The sequence below is a fragment of the Impatiens glandulifera genome, chromosome 8 (genome assembly GCF_907164915.1).
Source record: "Impatiens glandulifera chromosome 8, dImpGla2.1, whole genome shotgun sequence".
NCBI lineage: Eukaryota > Viridiplantae > Streptophyta > Magnoliopsida > Ericales > Balsaminaceae > Impatiens > Impatiens glandulifera.
The window spans coordinates 41,108,151-41,125,151 of NC_061869.1; the positions used below are offsets into that span (position 1 = coordinate 41,108,151).

General features: G+C 35.5%; 1 protein-coding gene across 1 annotated transcript; it reads left to right on the top strand.

Annotated features, from left to right (window-relative positions):
- LOC124911839 (putative pentatricopeptide repeat-containing protein At1g68930) lies at nt 1–2,680 on the top strand. Its single transcript, XM_047452367.1, has one exon. It carries the CDS (start codon nt 327–329, stop codon nt 2,556–2,558), a length of 2,232 nt encoding a protein of 743 aa, XP_047308323.1. The 5' UTR covers nt 1–326; the 3' UTR covers nt 2,559–2,680.
- Nucleotides 2,681–17,001: the final 14,321 nt, after the last annotated feature.

Sequence of the window (17,001 nt, forward strand, 5' to 3'; positions counted from 1 at the left end):
AAATAAGAACAGAGAGAAGGAGACGATTTCATGGCCCTTTGATGCCCAATGACGAAATGGGTCACCGTTGATTGAAGACGATGTGGCCCTAATTTCGAACCCTACAAAATACTTTGCCTTGCTGAATTCACTGAACTGGGCGGCATTTTTCAGAGGAAGAGGAGGATTCAAGAGCTGTGTTTTCCTAATCTTCCACCTACAGAGTAAACGAAGAGAGATGAAGTTCAAGTTCAAAGCTTCTTTGTTTTTGCCTCAATGAATGAATGACCAACAGATTCAGAAAGACCAAATTTCATTGGATTGTTTCCCCTTAGCATCATCCCATAATGGCTTATATTTCTAATTATTATTGTTCTCTTCTCAAGCATTGTTGCGAAGCCGGTAAGCATTCACAAGCAAAGATCCTTCATTGCAATATAATTAAAACCATAACAGATCCCGAGACATTCCTGTGGAATAATGTCATCAGTACTTATGCAAAACTCGGACTTCTTACTTATGCACGCCGAGTGTTCGATCAAATTCCATATCCAAATCTTTTCTCCTGGAACACCATCCTTTCTGTATATTCCAAGTCCGGCAAGCTCCGTGAGATGCATGATATCTTTACTCGAATACCAAGGAGAGATGGGGTTTCCTGGAACGCAATTATATCTGGGTATGCGTCTTCCGGTTTGACTAGTAAATCGGTTGAGGTTTACAAGCTCATGTTGAAAGACGGTCCTGCATATTTGAATCGTATTACTTTCTCAACTATGATCCTTTTATCATCTAGCGAAGGTTCTGTTGATTTAGGCAGGCAGATTCATGGGCAGATTGTGAGATGTGGGTTTGAATCGTATGTTTTCGTAGGCAGTCCGATGGTGGATATGTATGCAAAATTTGGTTTAATAAATGATGCACAGAAGGTGTTCGATGAATTGCCTGAGAGGAACCTGGTCACGCATAATACAATGATAATGGGTCTTTTGAGATGTGGATTAGTAGATGATTCCAAGCGTTTGTTTCTTCAAATGTCTGAAAAAGATTCAATTTCCTGGACGACAATGATTACTGGACTGACCCAAAATGGATTGGATCGAGAAGCCATGGATATGCTTAGACTGATGAGGTTAGAGGATCTACCTATTGATCAATTCACTTTCGGTAGCATCTTAACTGCTTGTGGAAGTCTGGCATCAATAAAACAGGGGAAACAGATTCACGCTTATGTAATTCGAACGAATTACGCCAATAATCTTTTCGTCGCGAGTGCCCTTATCGATATGTATTCAAAATGTAAAAGAATGAACTACGCCGAATCTGTTTTAAACAGAATGACGACGAAAAACGTCGTATCGTGGACTGCAATAATCGTCGGCTATGGTCAGAATGGTCTGAGCGAAAAAGCTGTAAACGCATTACGCGAAATGCAAAGAAACGGAATTCAACCAGACGAGTTTACCTTCGGAAGTGTAATAAGCTCGTGTGCAAATCTCGCCAGCTTAGAAGAAGGCGCCCAGTTCCATTGTCGAGCCCTCGTTTCTAGCTCGATTTCATACGTAACCGTCTCGAACGCTCTCGTTACCTTATATGGAAAATGCGGTAGTTTACAAAACGCCCATCAGCTTTTTGACGAAATGAAATTTCGAGACGAGGTCTCGTGGACTGCTATCGTAATGGGTTACGCTCAGTTTGGAAAGGCGAATGAAACGATCGAAATGTTTGAGAAGATGTTGGCGGTTGGTCTTCGACCAGACGAAGTAACGTTCATAGGTGTTCTATCGGCATGCGGTCGTGCTGGTTTAGTCGAGAAAGGAAGATATTATTTTGAATCGATGGCGAAAGAACATGGGATTTTACCAATTCAGGAACACTATACTTGTATGATCGACGTTTTTAGTCGGGCTGGAAAACTTGAAGAAGCGAGAGATTTCATTCTTAGTATGCCTTACCGACCCGACACTATCGGTTGGGTAACATTGCTAAGTTCGTGTAGGATTCGACGCGAAATGGTTATTGGGAAATGGGCTGCAGAATGTTTAATCGAAGTTGAACCGAATAACCCTGCGAGTTACGTTTTGCTCTCGAGTATGTACGCGGCTAAAGGAGAATGGGAGGAAGTTTCTAAGTTAAGAAGAGTAATGCGAGATAAGGGAGTGAGGAAGGATCGCGGGTGTAGTTGGATTAAGTTTAGGAACCGAGTTCATGTTTTTTCGGCGGATGATGAGTCAAATCCGTATAAGGATAGGATTTTCGAGGAGTTGGGAAATTTGAATCGAAGAATGATAGAGGAGGGATATGAGCCCGATACGAGTTCGATTCTTCACGACGTTGGTGAATCCGAAAAGATTAGTATGTTGAATCATCATAGCGAAAAACTTGCTATTGCGTTTGGGCTGATTTTTATTCCTAATGGTTTGCCAATTCGAGTTGTGAAAAATCTTAGAGTATGTGCGGATTGTCACAATGCAACTAAATTTATTTCGAGGATAACCGGTAGAGAGATTTTAGTGCGGGATGCTGTACGTTATCATCTTTTTAAAGATGGAATTTGTTCTTGTGGGGATTTTTGGTAATCACATTTTAATTTTGACAATTTTTTAATTGAATTATTCTTGGGTTGGAAATTTGGATGAAATATCAGTTTTCTATTGTATTACTTAATTTTGAATTTGTCTTTGAATTATGTATCATTTTCGAATAAAATATTTAGCAGATTTTGTTTTTATTTCAAATTTTCAGCAACATTTTTCTAAATGATTATAAGCATGGAAGTAAATAGTTCAATTCGATTGGTTAGTACATTACATTAACATGTACAACAAAAGTGAATGAATTTGGTTTTGGTTAATTGGCTATACAATTTTAAGTTTTGGTTGATTGTCCAATACAGTTTTAAAAATCAGTTCTATTTATTTTATTATTTGTAAAAATTTATAACTAAATAACACAATTATATCTCAATTTTATTTTGAAAAACAAATATGAATTAGGTATATGTAAATAGTAGTTTAATAGTTAAAAATTTAATTATTAAATAAAATATTTATATATAATGACTCAATTGCTATTTGAGACTCAAACTTATGTCGTTTTCACCTAATGAAGCTTAAATAGTCATATGAGATTAATACCAAAATTTTAGTCATTTGAGGCTTTTCACATAAAGACAAAACATGTTATCTAATTTTAATGTATCTTTTTTTTTTTTCTAATTAATTTGTCACGTTTTAAAATAAAATGATATTTAAAGAATTTTAGACGTTTTTAAAAATTTATTATTGTTTTCGTATTAAAATTTATACGTTTTAATTTTATAAAATTAGTTTGGGTAACTAAGGGTGTTCATCGGTTCGGTTTCAAGTTATTCAATTCGAGTTCTTCAAATTTTAGTTATTTTAAGCAATTTGACAAACGAACTGAATATTGAATTTTGAATTCGGTTTATTCGTATACGATCGAATATTCGGTTTAGACTATTTTTTTAAGAACGTTGGGTTCCGTTTTTCCTTTGGTGTGCGACTAATCACCGTGGGTTAAACACTTAGCCCGCAAACACAGTTGACAATTTAACTAGACGCAAAATTAGGGGTGAGCATAATTTGGGTTTACCCAAACCCAACCCTAACTCAAACCCAAAATATTAATTTGGGTTGGGTTAAGTATGAGTTGGGTTGAGTATGGGTTATGTTTAATTTGGGTTGGGTTAGGGTTACCCAAATTATATAAATTTAATTTATTTTTCTATTATTAATCAAATATAAACTATCAACTTTAAGTCGAACATGTTTTTGACATGTTTAAAAGGTTTTTCACACGTTTAACACGTTTTTAACATTACTAACACATTTTTACACTTACAATACGTTTTTACACGTTTTTAGCACGTTTAACACATTTTGGTCACATTTAACACGTTTTCACACGAATAACACATTTTTCATGTTTTTGTCACGTTTAACACGTTTTTAACATGTTTAATACGTTTAACACGTTTTTGACAAATATAACACGTTTTTGACAAATTTAACACGTTTTTAGGTTTTGGCACATTTAACACATTTTTCACGTTTTTGGCACATTCGACACGTGTTTGACATATTTAACACGTTTTTTTGATAAGTTTAACACGATTTTCACGTTTTTGGCACGTTTAACACGGTTTTGACATTTTAACACGTTTAACACGTTTTCAATATGTTTAACATGTTTGTTACACGTTTAACATGTTTTCACGTTTTTTGCTTGTTTAACATGTTTTTGACATATTTGACACGTTTTCACATGTTAACACATTTAACACGTTTTTGACATGTTGAACACGTTTAACATGTTTTGGCTCATTTAACACATTTTTAGCACATTTAACAAGTTTTGGTATGTTTAATATGTTTTTCACATTTTGACACGTTTTCACGTCTTTGGCACGTTTAACGCGTTTTTGATATTATAACACGTTTTTGCACATTTAACATATTTTTGACATGTTTAACATGTTTTTTTGCACGTTAACACTTTTTGACAAGTTTTAACATATTTTTTGCACGTTTAATACGTTTTGACATCTTTAACACGTTTTGACATCTTTAACACGTTTTTCACGTTTTTAGCATGTTTAACACGTTTTTCACGTTTTTAGCACGTTTAACACATTTTTCACGTTTTGGCCCGTTAAACATGTGAAAAACGTATTAAACGTATCAAAATATGAGAAATATGTTAAATGTGTCAAAAACGTGTTAAAGGTGTCAAAACGTGCCAAAAATGTGGAAAACGTGTTAAACGTGCCAAAACGTGGAAAACATATCAAAACGTGTTAAACATGCAAAAAACGTGTGAAAACGTGTTAAAAATGTTAACAAGTGTTAAACGTTGTTGTATTACTCCTGGCTGTTACAACGTTTACAAATAAATGGAAGATCTGCATTAATGATGAAAACGGCAGATTTGCAATGATGAGGAAAACAAAATATTTGCAATAATGAGGAAAATAGAATATTTTCAATAAATTTCATTAAATTAGAAAATTAAGAGTTTTTTTTATTTTAGTATAAATATAGTGTATGTTGATCTCATTAGAGGAAGAAAAATAAGATAGATAACAACTCTTGTAATCGTTTTTTTAAGATTTTATAGATATTTTCTCAAAGTTTTGTGAGTGATTCTATTTCTGGGCCAACATTTGGTATCAGAGCATCAGGTGAATGCCCAAAATCATCCGGTGGGATCAAATGTCGAAGGGTGCAGGATCATCAGGAGCGCAGCAAAACAATGGCATATTCCACTATCCGCAGCTAACACACACGAACTACATTAGTTGGGTGATTCGTGTACAGGCTATGATGGAGGACCAAGGAGTATGGGAGGCAGTCGAGTCAGTAGAAGGCACAGAGATTGACGTCCGACTTGATAAAAAGGCGAGATCACATCTTCTACAAGCACTTCCGGAGGATCTTCTAATGCAGGTGGCAAATAAGAAGACGGCGAAGGAAGTGTGGGATTGTCTCAAGACGAGGTTCGTCGGCACAGACCGAGTGAAGAATGCACGATTACAGACATTGAAGAGTGAGTTTGATAGGATGCATATGAACGACAGTGAGTCGCTCGATCAATATGCTGGTCGACTCACATCCATATCAGTCAGGTACTCAAGCCTTGGAGAAACACTAAATGATATTGCGATAGTAAAGAAGCTCTTCGACACCGTGCCAGAAAGGTTTATCAGTGTGGTAGCCGGCATCGAGCAGTTTTACAACCTCGAGACGTTAACATTTGAGGAAGCTGTTGGAAGGCTGAAGGTCTTCGAGGAGCGTACGCGCAAGAAAAACACAAACTTTGGAGGAAACGAAGGACAAGTGCTACTCACTCAGGAGGAGTGGAAGGCACGGTTTAAAAAGGACGAGGAAGACTCATTGAACCAATGGAAAAAGGATTCCACAGATAGTGGGACCCGTGGTCAAGGAGGTAGAACCCGAGGTAGAGGCCAAGGGAGAGGAGGCCGAGGAGCACCATCTCGGAAAGACAAAGAAGGTGGTTCAGGTGGTCGAGGAGCTCCTCGAGACAAGAGTCACATTCGTTGTTTTAATTGCAACGAGATGGGACATTACTCAACACAATGTCGAGCAAAGAAGAACGAGGTATCACACCTTACCCACGCAGACAACGTCGAACCAGCATTACTTATGGCAATCTCGGAGGAGATTCCTCCAATCAATGTTGTCATGCTGAATGAAATGAAGCTGACTCCAGAAATTCTAGAAGCTAAGAACGATGAGACATCAAGAGATGCTTGGTTCTTGGACAATGGCGCTAGCAATCACATGACTGGCGATAAAGAGAAGTTCTTTGAACTAGACGAGGCAGTCACTGGAAAGGTGAAGTTTGGAGATGGTTCCACGGTACAAATTTGTGGTAAAGGTTCTATCATGTTCGAATGCAAAAATGGCGACCAGTGGCTTCTCAAGGGAGTTTTTTTCATTCCTTCTTTAAAAAGTAATCTAGTGAGTCTCGGGCAACTTACCGAGACAGGTCACAGGGTGGTGATGGATGGAGAAGAGCTTGAAGTCTTCGCTAAGAACCCTTCATGCCTTATCATGAAAGTGAGACGAACGCATAATCGACTATATCAAATTTGCTTGAAATTAGCAAAAACGGTTTGTCTTTTAGCTAATCTTGAAGATCCAGCATGGTTATGGCACGCTCGTCTCGGTCATGTTAACTTCCAAGCACTAAAGTCCCTCATAAATAAGGGAATGGCTGCTGGTGTTCCAAAAATTTCTCCTCCAAAACAACTTTGTCGAACATGCCTAGTTGCAAAACAAACGAGACAGCCGTTTGCGTTAGAAGCCAAGTTTCGAGCGAAAAAGCCACTCGAATTGTTGCACATTGACTTATGTGGGCCAATCACGCCATCAACCCCAGGAGGAAATCGATACTTCATGCTGATTGTTGATGATAATTCCAGGTGGACGTGGCTCCATATGTTGAAAACAAAGGACGAAGCATGCTCTTCATTTAAGAAGACGAAGCAATTGGTCGAGAATGTGACCGGACTTCGAATCAAAGTCCTTCGTTCAGATAGAGGAGGTGAATTCTTCTCGAGGGAATTTAGAGAGATGTGTGAAGAAGCAGGGATAGAGCGACAATTCACTGCACCATACTCTCCTCAACAAAATGGTGTGGTGGAGAGGCGTAATCGAACAGTGATGGCCATGGCTAGGTCGTTGCTCAAAAGCATGGCAGTCCCGAGCAAGTATTGGGGGGAGGCAGTTCGTCATGCAGTCTATCTTCTCAACCGGGTTCCAACCAAAGCTGTTCGAGACAAAACTCCATTTGAGATGTGGACTGGAATGAAGCCACACCTAGCGCACCTTCGTGTTTTTGGGTGTACTGCGCATGCCAAGGTAACCACTCCCCATCTGAAAAAGTTAGATGACAGAAGTCAGTCGTTTGTCTATTTAGGTGTCGAAGAAGGAAGTAAGGCACACAGGTTGCTCGAACCACAAAATGACAAGATCCATGTGAGTCGTGACGTTGTGTTCGAAGAAAGTGCAGCATGGGATTGGCAAAATGAAAAGAGTGATCAACCCTTCAAAGTTTACGAAGAGGTTAATCACGAGCATGTTGGAATTCCAACGTTCCCATTTGAGAGTGGATCGACAAGAGGACAGTATACTTCAGAAATGTTCCAAGAGGCTGTCTCGAATCCTCCACAGCTCGAGCAAGTGACTGAACAAACAGACCAAGGCGATGGTTTACCCACTCCATGGTCAGGTGGACACATTGGGAGTGATGAAGGACCTGTTCGATACAAGAACATGACCGATATCTTGGAAGAAACACCTCGAGTGACACTTGATTTTGAAGACTTGATGTTAGCACAGACGGAGGAACCTTCTTGCTACAATGAAGCGGTTGGACAACCACAATGGGAAGAAGCAATGACTAAAGAAATGGAAGCCATCGAGAAGAATGAGACATGGTCTCTCGTTCCATTGCCAGTCGGACACAAGGTAATTGGACTCAAATGGGTATTTAAGCTCAAGAAAAACTCAGATAGTGAGGTGATCCAACACAAAGCTCGTTTAGTTGCAAAGGGATATGTGCAACGACAAGGCATTGACTTCGAAGAAACCTTCGCTCCAGTTGCTCGAATGGACACAATTCGAGTCATTCTTGCCTTGGCAGCCAATTGTGGTTGGAAAATTTATCATCTCGATGTAAAGTCAGCTTTTCTCAATGGAGAACTGGAAGAGGAAGTGTACGTAACTCAACCGGAAGGATTCAAGGCAACAGGGAAGGAGAATATGGTGCTTAAATTAAAAAAGGCATTGTATGGCCTAAGGCAAGCTCCTCGTGCGTGGAATCTAAAGTTGGACAAAAGTTTGAAGAAAATGGGCTTCGAAAAGTGTACACAGGAGCAAGCGGTGTACACAAGAGGCAACGGTAATACCCGAATTATTGTTGGTATTTACGTGGATGATCTTATTTTAACAGGTGGAGATCCAAAGGGTGTCAAATTTTTCAAAAAGCAGATAATGGGGGAGTTCGAGATGAGTGATCTCGGATTGCTTTCATACTACCTTGGAATCGAGGTAGATCAGTTCGAAGGAGGTGTATCGATCAAGCAGACAACATATGCCAAAAAGGTGCTGAACCAATTTGGAATGCTTGATTGTAACTCAACAAAGGCACCAATGGAGCATAGGGCTCAACTCTATAAGGATCCCGAAGGACAACCGATTGATGCAACTGAATATCGAAGAGTCATTGGTTGTCTGCGATATCTCCTTCATACAAGGCCAGATCTTTCTTATGCTGTTGGTGTTGTCAGTAGATTCATGGAGAGGCCAACTGAGATACATCACAAGGCAGTGAAGCAGGTGCTTCGATACCTTCAAGGCACTATACACTTAGGTCTAGTGTTTCGAAAAGGAGGCGGTGACGAGGAAATAGTGGGTTACTCTGATAGTGATCTCGCAGGTGACCTAGATGACCGGAAAAGTACGGGGGGCATGGCGTTCTACATTAACGATAGTCTTGTTTCGTGGAACTCCCAGAAACAGAAAACAGTGGCATTATCCTCATGTGAAGCAGAGTTCATGGCTGCAGCAGCGGCAGCGTGTCAAGCACTTTGGTTGAAATCATTGTTGTTTGAACTAAGTGGTTCGAAACCTAAGGCAGTGAAGCTCTACGTTGACAACAAATCTGCACTTGCACTCATGAAAAACCCAGTTTTTCATGGTCGTAGCAAACACATCGACACGAAATATCATTTCATTCGAGAGTGTGTTGAAGGAAGTCAAATCAAGGTAGAGTTTGTTCGAACGGATGAACAGAAGGCCGACATACTTACGAAAGCTTTGCCAGCATCAAAACTGGTGATGATGCGACACCTGATCGGTGTTCGTGATCTCGAACCACGCCAGGACTAAGGGGGAGAATGTTGTATTACTCCTGGCTGTTACAACGTTTACAAATAAATGGAAGATCTGCATTAATGATGAAAACGGCAGATTTGCAATGATGAGGAAAACAAAATATTTGCAATAATGAGGAAAATAGAATATTTTCAATAAATTTCATTAAATTAGAAAATTAAGAGTTTTTTTTTTATTTTAGTATAAATATAGTGTATGTTGATCTCATTAGAGGAAGAAAAATAAGATAGATAACAACTCTTGTAATCGTTTTTTTAAGATTTTATAGATATTTTCTCAAAGTTTTGTGAGTGATTCTATTTCTGGGCCAACAAACGTATCAAGAATGTGAAAAACGTGAAAAACATATTAAATGTGTCAAAACGTGTTAAAAACATGAAAAATATGCCAAAATGTGTTAAATGTGTGATAATTGTGAAAAACGTGTCAAAACGTGTTAAATATGTTAAAAACTTATTGAACATGTCAAAAACATGAAAAACATGTTTAACGTGTCAAAAATGTGTTAAACGTGTCAAAAACATGTTAAACGTGTAAAAAAACATATTAAACATGTCAAAAACGTGAAAAACGTGTTAAACATGTCAAAAACATGTTAAACGTGTCAAAACGTGCCAAAAATGTGGAAAACGTGTTAAACATGTCAAAACGTGTTAAACGGATAAAAATGTGTTAAATGAGTAAAGTACATGTTAAATGAAAATATATAAAAAAAATTGGGTTACCCAACCTATATTAGTAAATAATATGGATTGGATTATGGGTTGGGTAAATTTAATTTGGGTTGAATATGGGTTGGGTAATACGGGTTGGGTTTACCCGTTTGCTCACCCCTACGCAAAACTTGTCACTTGACGGACTCGAACCCAAGACCTCATGGAGGCTGAGAATATCCATCTTTTGTTGTCGATAGACTAAAGATGAGAAGGTTCAGACTAAATATTGAACACACCTCTACAATTGTATTTATTTATTACAATAATTACACTTACACTTTTTTTATCTTCACTATCAATCAATTTTAAAGGTTAGAGTTTTATAGATATAAAAGGGTTAACAACTTACCTAATTTAATATAACAAAATATATAATAATTTAATAAAATTTAACAATATATAATATACAATAAAAATAAATAATAAAAAATGAATTCAGTTTTCGGTTTAGTTTTCGAGTTGAAACCCCAACTCGAAAATCAAACCTAAAACCGTATTTGAATTCAAATCTATTTAAAATTCGATTCGAACCGAAAATAAAATTCGACTTCGATTTTTTTGATTTCGATCAGATATTCGGTTCAGACAAAATATTGAACACCCGTATAGGTAACTACCAAAATTTTTAATCTAAGGAAAGAATCGAGAAATTTTGAATATAGATAGATTTTGTATTTATTTTTTTCTAATAACTTCATAACAACATAACATTATTTATGATCCACCAACTTGAACGTATTTATGTTTTAAATTATGTGTTAAAGAAAACATTGATTTATATGAAAAATCTTTTTCATATTCACGAACAGTCACGTGTGATATTCTGACAAGTGGATAACGGTAATGCAAGAGGAGATGAAGTAATTTTATAATGAGAATGATAAGTGGAACCTCATAAAAAAAAATACTTATAAAAAAGAAGACTATTCGTTCTAAGTGGGTTCATAAGAAAAAAAAATGTACACATGAAATTAAAGATGAAAGATTTAATACAAGTCTGAAACTAAAATTTTACTTTCATATTTCGGGAATTCATTTTATTTGGGCATTTTCTCCAATTATAAAGTATATTTCTATTCAAGCATTACTTGTCATGGTGACTACGCTTAATTTGAAACCACGTTTGTAAACATATATATATATATATATATATATATATATATATATATATATATATATATATATATATATATATATATATATATATATATATATATATATATATATATATATATATATATGAACATGAAGAATTTACTAGTCTTACATCAAGAGAATAGTATAAGTTATTTGAAAAAAAATCATAAAAACAATGTATAAAAGAATAATTTTGATTCGAACATTACTTGATCACTCATGACTTTAAAATATATTTTTATATGTAGGGTTAATTCGACACGCGAACACTCCCAAAATCGAACACGAAAAATCAAATTATAGTCATGTTTTTTTTTGAATTGGAGTCAAAATAAGATCGACATGTTTAACCTAATTAATAAACGATCAAAATCGGGTCGAGCATTACTTTATCTCACTTTTCATTTGTAGAGTTTTTTGTAAATGAATTTGTGATTTAACTTCATTATTTTTTTGTGTTGATGTCATTTTAGTCTGAAATAGAGAGATGTGATATTAACTACATCGTGTTAAGCTAGGTTGAATTCGAGTTAAATTAGGTCAAGGTCGTGCCAATTACAAATAAACTAGGTTGGATTCGAGTTAACTTAAGTCAAGTTAAAGGGAAATAGTTAAATTAAAAAAGGGGAAATATTAAATTAAGTTAAAAGGAGAAATCATTAAATTAAGTTGAATTATGAAAAACGTTTTAATTGATTAAAATAAACTTAGGATAATTAAAATGAACACATGGTTTTGTTGAAGGAATAAAACTAAGTTCAGTAATGTGTTAATGCGTAGATAAAATCAGCTAAAGACGCATTGGCAGTAGAATTGCTCAATCATCAGAGTTGATATCAACTAAAGATGCGACATCAACAGAGTTGCTCAAACAGTTGAAGACTCGCTGGCAGCAGAGTAACTCAAACAACTGAAAACTCGCTGACAGTAGAGTAAATCAAACAACTTAAGACTCGCTGACAGTAGAGTAACTCAAACAATGAAGACTCGCTGGCAGCAGAGTTGCTCAAACAACTGAAGACTCGCTGGCAGTAAAGTTTCTCAAACAACTAAAAATTCTCTGGCAGTAGAGTTGCCATCAACAGACTCGCTAACAGTAGACTTGCTAACAACAGATTTGCTAACAGCAGACTCGCTATCAGCTGAGCTGCTCCCATCAGCAAAGTTCGCCAACAAATGAGTTCGCTAACAGAAGAGTTGGCATCAACTGAAAATGCGCTAACAACAGAGTTGACATCAACTAAGGATGCGCCAACAACTGAGTAGCTCATCACCAGAGTTGATCAACAACTGAGTTCACTATCAGTAGAGTAGTTTATTAGCAGAGCTCGCTATCAGCTGAGTTCCACATCAGCTCTAACAAACTACAATATGACAAAAATGTACAACCAACTCTCTACTCTAAAATGCAAAATGATAAGAAAATATTCCATTCCCCGCGTACTATCCCGTGTACTATCCCGTACGCTAGACATACGACAAATGTACTTCTGCCACGTGTCAATAAAATAGATTCAACCTTTGTCGTGCTTTAAGGATAAAAAGGCATCAGAGAACAACGGTGAAGGCTCTGGTTCTCGCTCCTTTCTCTCTTTTATGACGAGTGCTTTTGCAAGTGAATACTTTACGTATACGATAATCTATTGTATCATTCGATAATTATTTTATCTATGTAAGTTGAACAAAGAGTCATCTGTTCAAAAAAATAGTGTGAGAGCTAGAAGTTCAGACATGCAAGTGTTAAGACCTGTGATCTGAGTTGGTTTGTGAAAAGGCTATACAAATAAAAGTCTTATAATGGAATCCTTCTAAAAACAGAAGAAGGGGTGACATTTGAGTTTTATCTTTGAACATCCATAAAATCTTGTGTTGTCTTTTCATTGCTTAATTCATTACTATATCTGCCACTTAAAATCCCGCAAGCATTTTCCGCACTTGAAACCGTTCAAGAGCTTGCTACGATTTGTTCAAGAATAGAAACAGATTTTTAATCATTAACAGGATCAAAATCACATTTAAGTGAAAAATAGAACAACAATATTCAAACTTGTCTTCGATCCTAACACAGGTTGAGCATTACTTGTTCTCACTTTTCATTTGTAGAATTGTCTGTAGATGAATTTGTGATTTAACTTTATTATTATTTTTTTGTGTCGATGTCATTAATTTTTTTGTGTCGATGTCATTTTAGTCTGAAATAGTGAGATGTGATATTAATTACATCGTGTTAAACTAGGTTAGGTTCGAGTTAAATAAGGTCAAGGTCGGGCCAATTACAAATAAACTAGGTTGGATTCGAGTTAAATTAAGTCAAGGTCAGACCAATTATAAATAAACATGTCGAGTTCACGTAAGAGATTTGAACCAAATTATTAAACAAGTCTGGTTCAGGTTATAATATTATTCAACCCGTTAATGTGCCAACTCGAACCTGCCAAATTGCCACCACTATATATATGCAAAGTGAAATTTGATGGTGCATCTAGTTCAATAATATATTTGTATGCTATCCCTAAAGTGTTATATTTGTAGTTGAGAACTAGATTTGACATGAAAAAGGAATCAACCCTTGCCTTAATGTCAAATTGTTTTAAAACAATCACTTCCCATTTATTTTGATCAAACCATCCATCTTCTTAAATAAAATAGGTGTTTTTGAATTCATAAATAATTTGCAATTGCAAACCGACAAATATACAAGTAGATTTTAAATTAGGGAAAATATATAAACTGATTCTGTAAGCATGAAAATTTGACTTACCCTAATTTATAAATAATATTAAAATCATGTTTTAAAATTTTAAATTCAAAATAACCCAAAAATTGATTAAGGATCAAATTAGGATTAATTATTGTGATAATTAAAATATAATTAGAAAAATTAAATAAAAATCCAAAAATAATTTGAGGTTAAAATATTGTATTTTATTTTACCCAAATTAAACCCAAAAGAGGTTTAAATTATTTAATTATGATTTTAAACATAAATTATGTATAATTTATGGCTTTAAACAATTAAATAAATACCCCAAAATTCCAAAAAATAAAAATAATAAACATAATTTTTTTTCTGTTTCCAAATTTTTTGTGTGTGGAATCTTGAGTAAAGAAAAACGCAAGAAATGGATTAAAATTCGATTTCAAATAAATCTTTTATTAAAAATATAAACTGATAATACTGTGTAGCCGAAATAATGTTTAATTGTTGCAGCAGAATTTTAAGCCATCAGATCAGCGTTGAATTTTTATCCAGCGCCCACATAGGCGCCACACAACTAGTTGTAACTAAGCGAACACGTTCCTGAGCCAAAATAGAGCAAGAGACATCCATTAACCATGACACTAACAGAACGCTCCAACGCCAACGGAATGCCAACAGAGCGTTCCCTTTTAACAAAGCGACGTCGTTTTTAAGATTCTTCTTCGCGAACTCTGAAGGCCTCACTCGTCGCCTTCGATTTTCCATAAGGGTTATATCACTCGTTCGTCGACCTTATCCTCGCCATCATTACCCCTAAGCCTAGAATCCATACCTTATCTTAGAACTAGGCTGCCGAAGATAAGAACAAATTAGGGATAATAATTTTAGTGATCAAATTGGAGTTAAATTCAACCTCTTCAACTGACCTAGTTGAGTATAAATACTCTATGTCCTCCACTTTCTATCAATCAAACTAGAATCACATTTCATAACTCAAATAAAAAAAATCAAGATTCTGACAAGAACTTAATTTTTATAAAATCCTCTCCGGCGATCAAAGGTTTGATCCAAGCTTCAAGAAAACTTTTAAAAATTCATTGGAGCGTTCTCCAACTATTGGTAAGCATCCAAAACCATTGTGATTTGAATTATGATTGAAAATTTGATTTTTCCAAGTTTGATCGGTTTGATATGTTCTAGGGTTGAATTATGTGTTTTCTTTGATTAGAATCACTCTCTAAATGATGTATGAACTTTCTGTTAAAAGAAATTTGATCAAATCAACCTAAAACAAAAAACGAAAAATTAGTTTGAAAATCTGGATTTTTTGAATTTGATGTTCTTGATCTTTAAGCTTGAATTTTTTTATTCAAATAATTGCTTATCATGTTTGTAAACATGTTAAGATGATTTCCAAATTATTATATTAACATCCTGATCATGTATGATCCAACTGAAATTTTGAAAAAACTAACTTATAATTTCGTTTTCAAAAGTTGTTACAAAGCTTGAATGATGTATTTATTTTAATTGTGTTTGACTGTGTTCATCATTTCAAAACTAATGGAACAAGAATTATTCCTTGAGATGACCTAATTTAAAAGATCCCAAATTTTAACCTAAAAATGGTTATGAGAAATTGATCTTTGTAGAGATCGATTGACTGTGATTAGGGTTAGGGCTTTTAATCCCTACAATCATATGAGTTGATTGCAATTTACAAATCATGCTGAATGATCTATATAAAAATATAAAATACCTGTAATTCTTGACCAATTCATGAACACTCGGTCCTTTTAGACCAAGGAAAAAGACTGAGGTTCTTAGCTTGGGACCGAGAACTAGGATCGACGATCATCGGTCTGAACCGAGACCAATGACCGATGTTTTTGAGTCAGGACCGTGACCAAGGATCGGTGTTCTTTAGTCTAGAAAGAGACTAATGACCGATGTTCTTGTGTCAGGACCAAGATCAATGGCCGGTGTTCTTAAGTTAGGACCGAGACCTAGGACTGGTATTCTTGATCTAGGATTGGTGTTCTTGATCAAGGACCGAGGAATCCAACCGAGGTTTCTAATATATGACCGAGAGGTCTGACCTGGGACCGAGACTCACAGGTCCACGACCGAGAAAGCTAGACCTAGAACCGAGCTTCCTGAACCCCAGGACTGAGCCCTCTAGTCCCTCGACAGAATAGTCCGAGTTCAAGACCGAGCCTCCTGAACATAGTTACGAGCCCTCCGAATCCATAGACCCACACTCCCGAGCCTTAATCTACTCCGAGCCCTAATCGGTATGACCAGACCTAGACCCTAGGACTTTGGTCCTAAGGCCTATTTGGTTCCACTTTTCAAAATCCAAAATTATTTTTTTAATTTTGGAACCCAAATTCATTTTCAAATAATTCCAAAAGGTCAAAAAATTATATTTAAATACTTCAGGATTTTACCAAACAAATATTTTGGCTAAGGCCTTATTTGAAATTTATTTTTAAATTTATTTTTAAATTCTAACACTTTTTATGATATTTTTCAGGGTTTTTACTTAATCTTATATCAACACAATCGCATGTATTCCGTTTTAAATAAATTTGTACAATTTTTTACGTAATCTAAACATATCCTTGTTTAGGACCCCCAAACTACTAATTAAAGGAAATAAATGTTATAAATAAATATGGTAATAGCCAGACTTTGCTTTAAGAAATAAAACTGTCATTTAACGGGCGTAGAGGATATAACGCGAAATCCCTTTCCCAAGCGTAACAAAAAACCGATCCCCTTATAGAAATTCTGATCTAAAATACGTTTATACACGTACCATTTAATGATTTTTATCTAAAATCATTTGCCAATTCTGTCTTCAAATAAATAATTTTTTAAAATTAATTATGTTTAATAAATTTAAACCAGGTTTTAATTATTATTTGGCCCCGGATTATTAAAATTTGAAATAAAATTAATTATTTTTATGTAATTAATTTCAAAGTTCTTAAGTATTTTAAAAATCTTTTAAATAATGTTT

Excerpts from the sequence above, each read along its gene's own strand:
- LOC124911839 (XM_047452367.1), top strand. The coding sequence starts at position 327 with ATGGCTTATATTTCTAATTATTATTGTTCTCTTCTCAAGCATTGTTGC.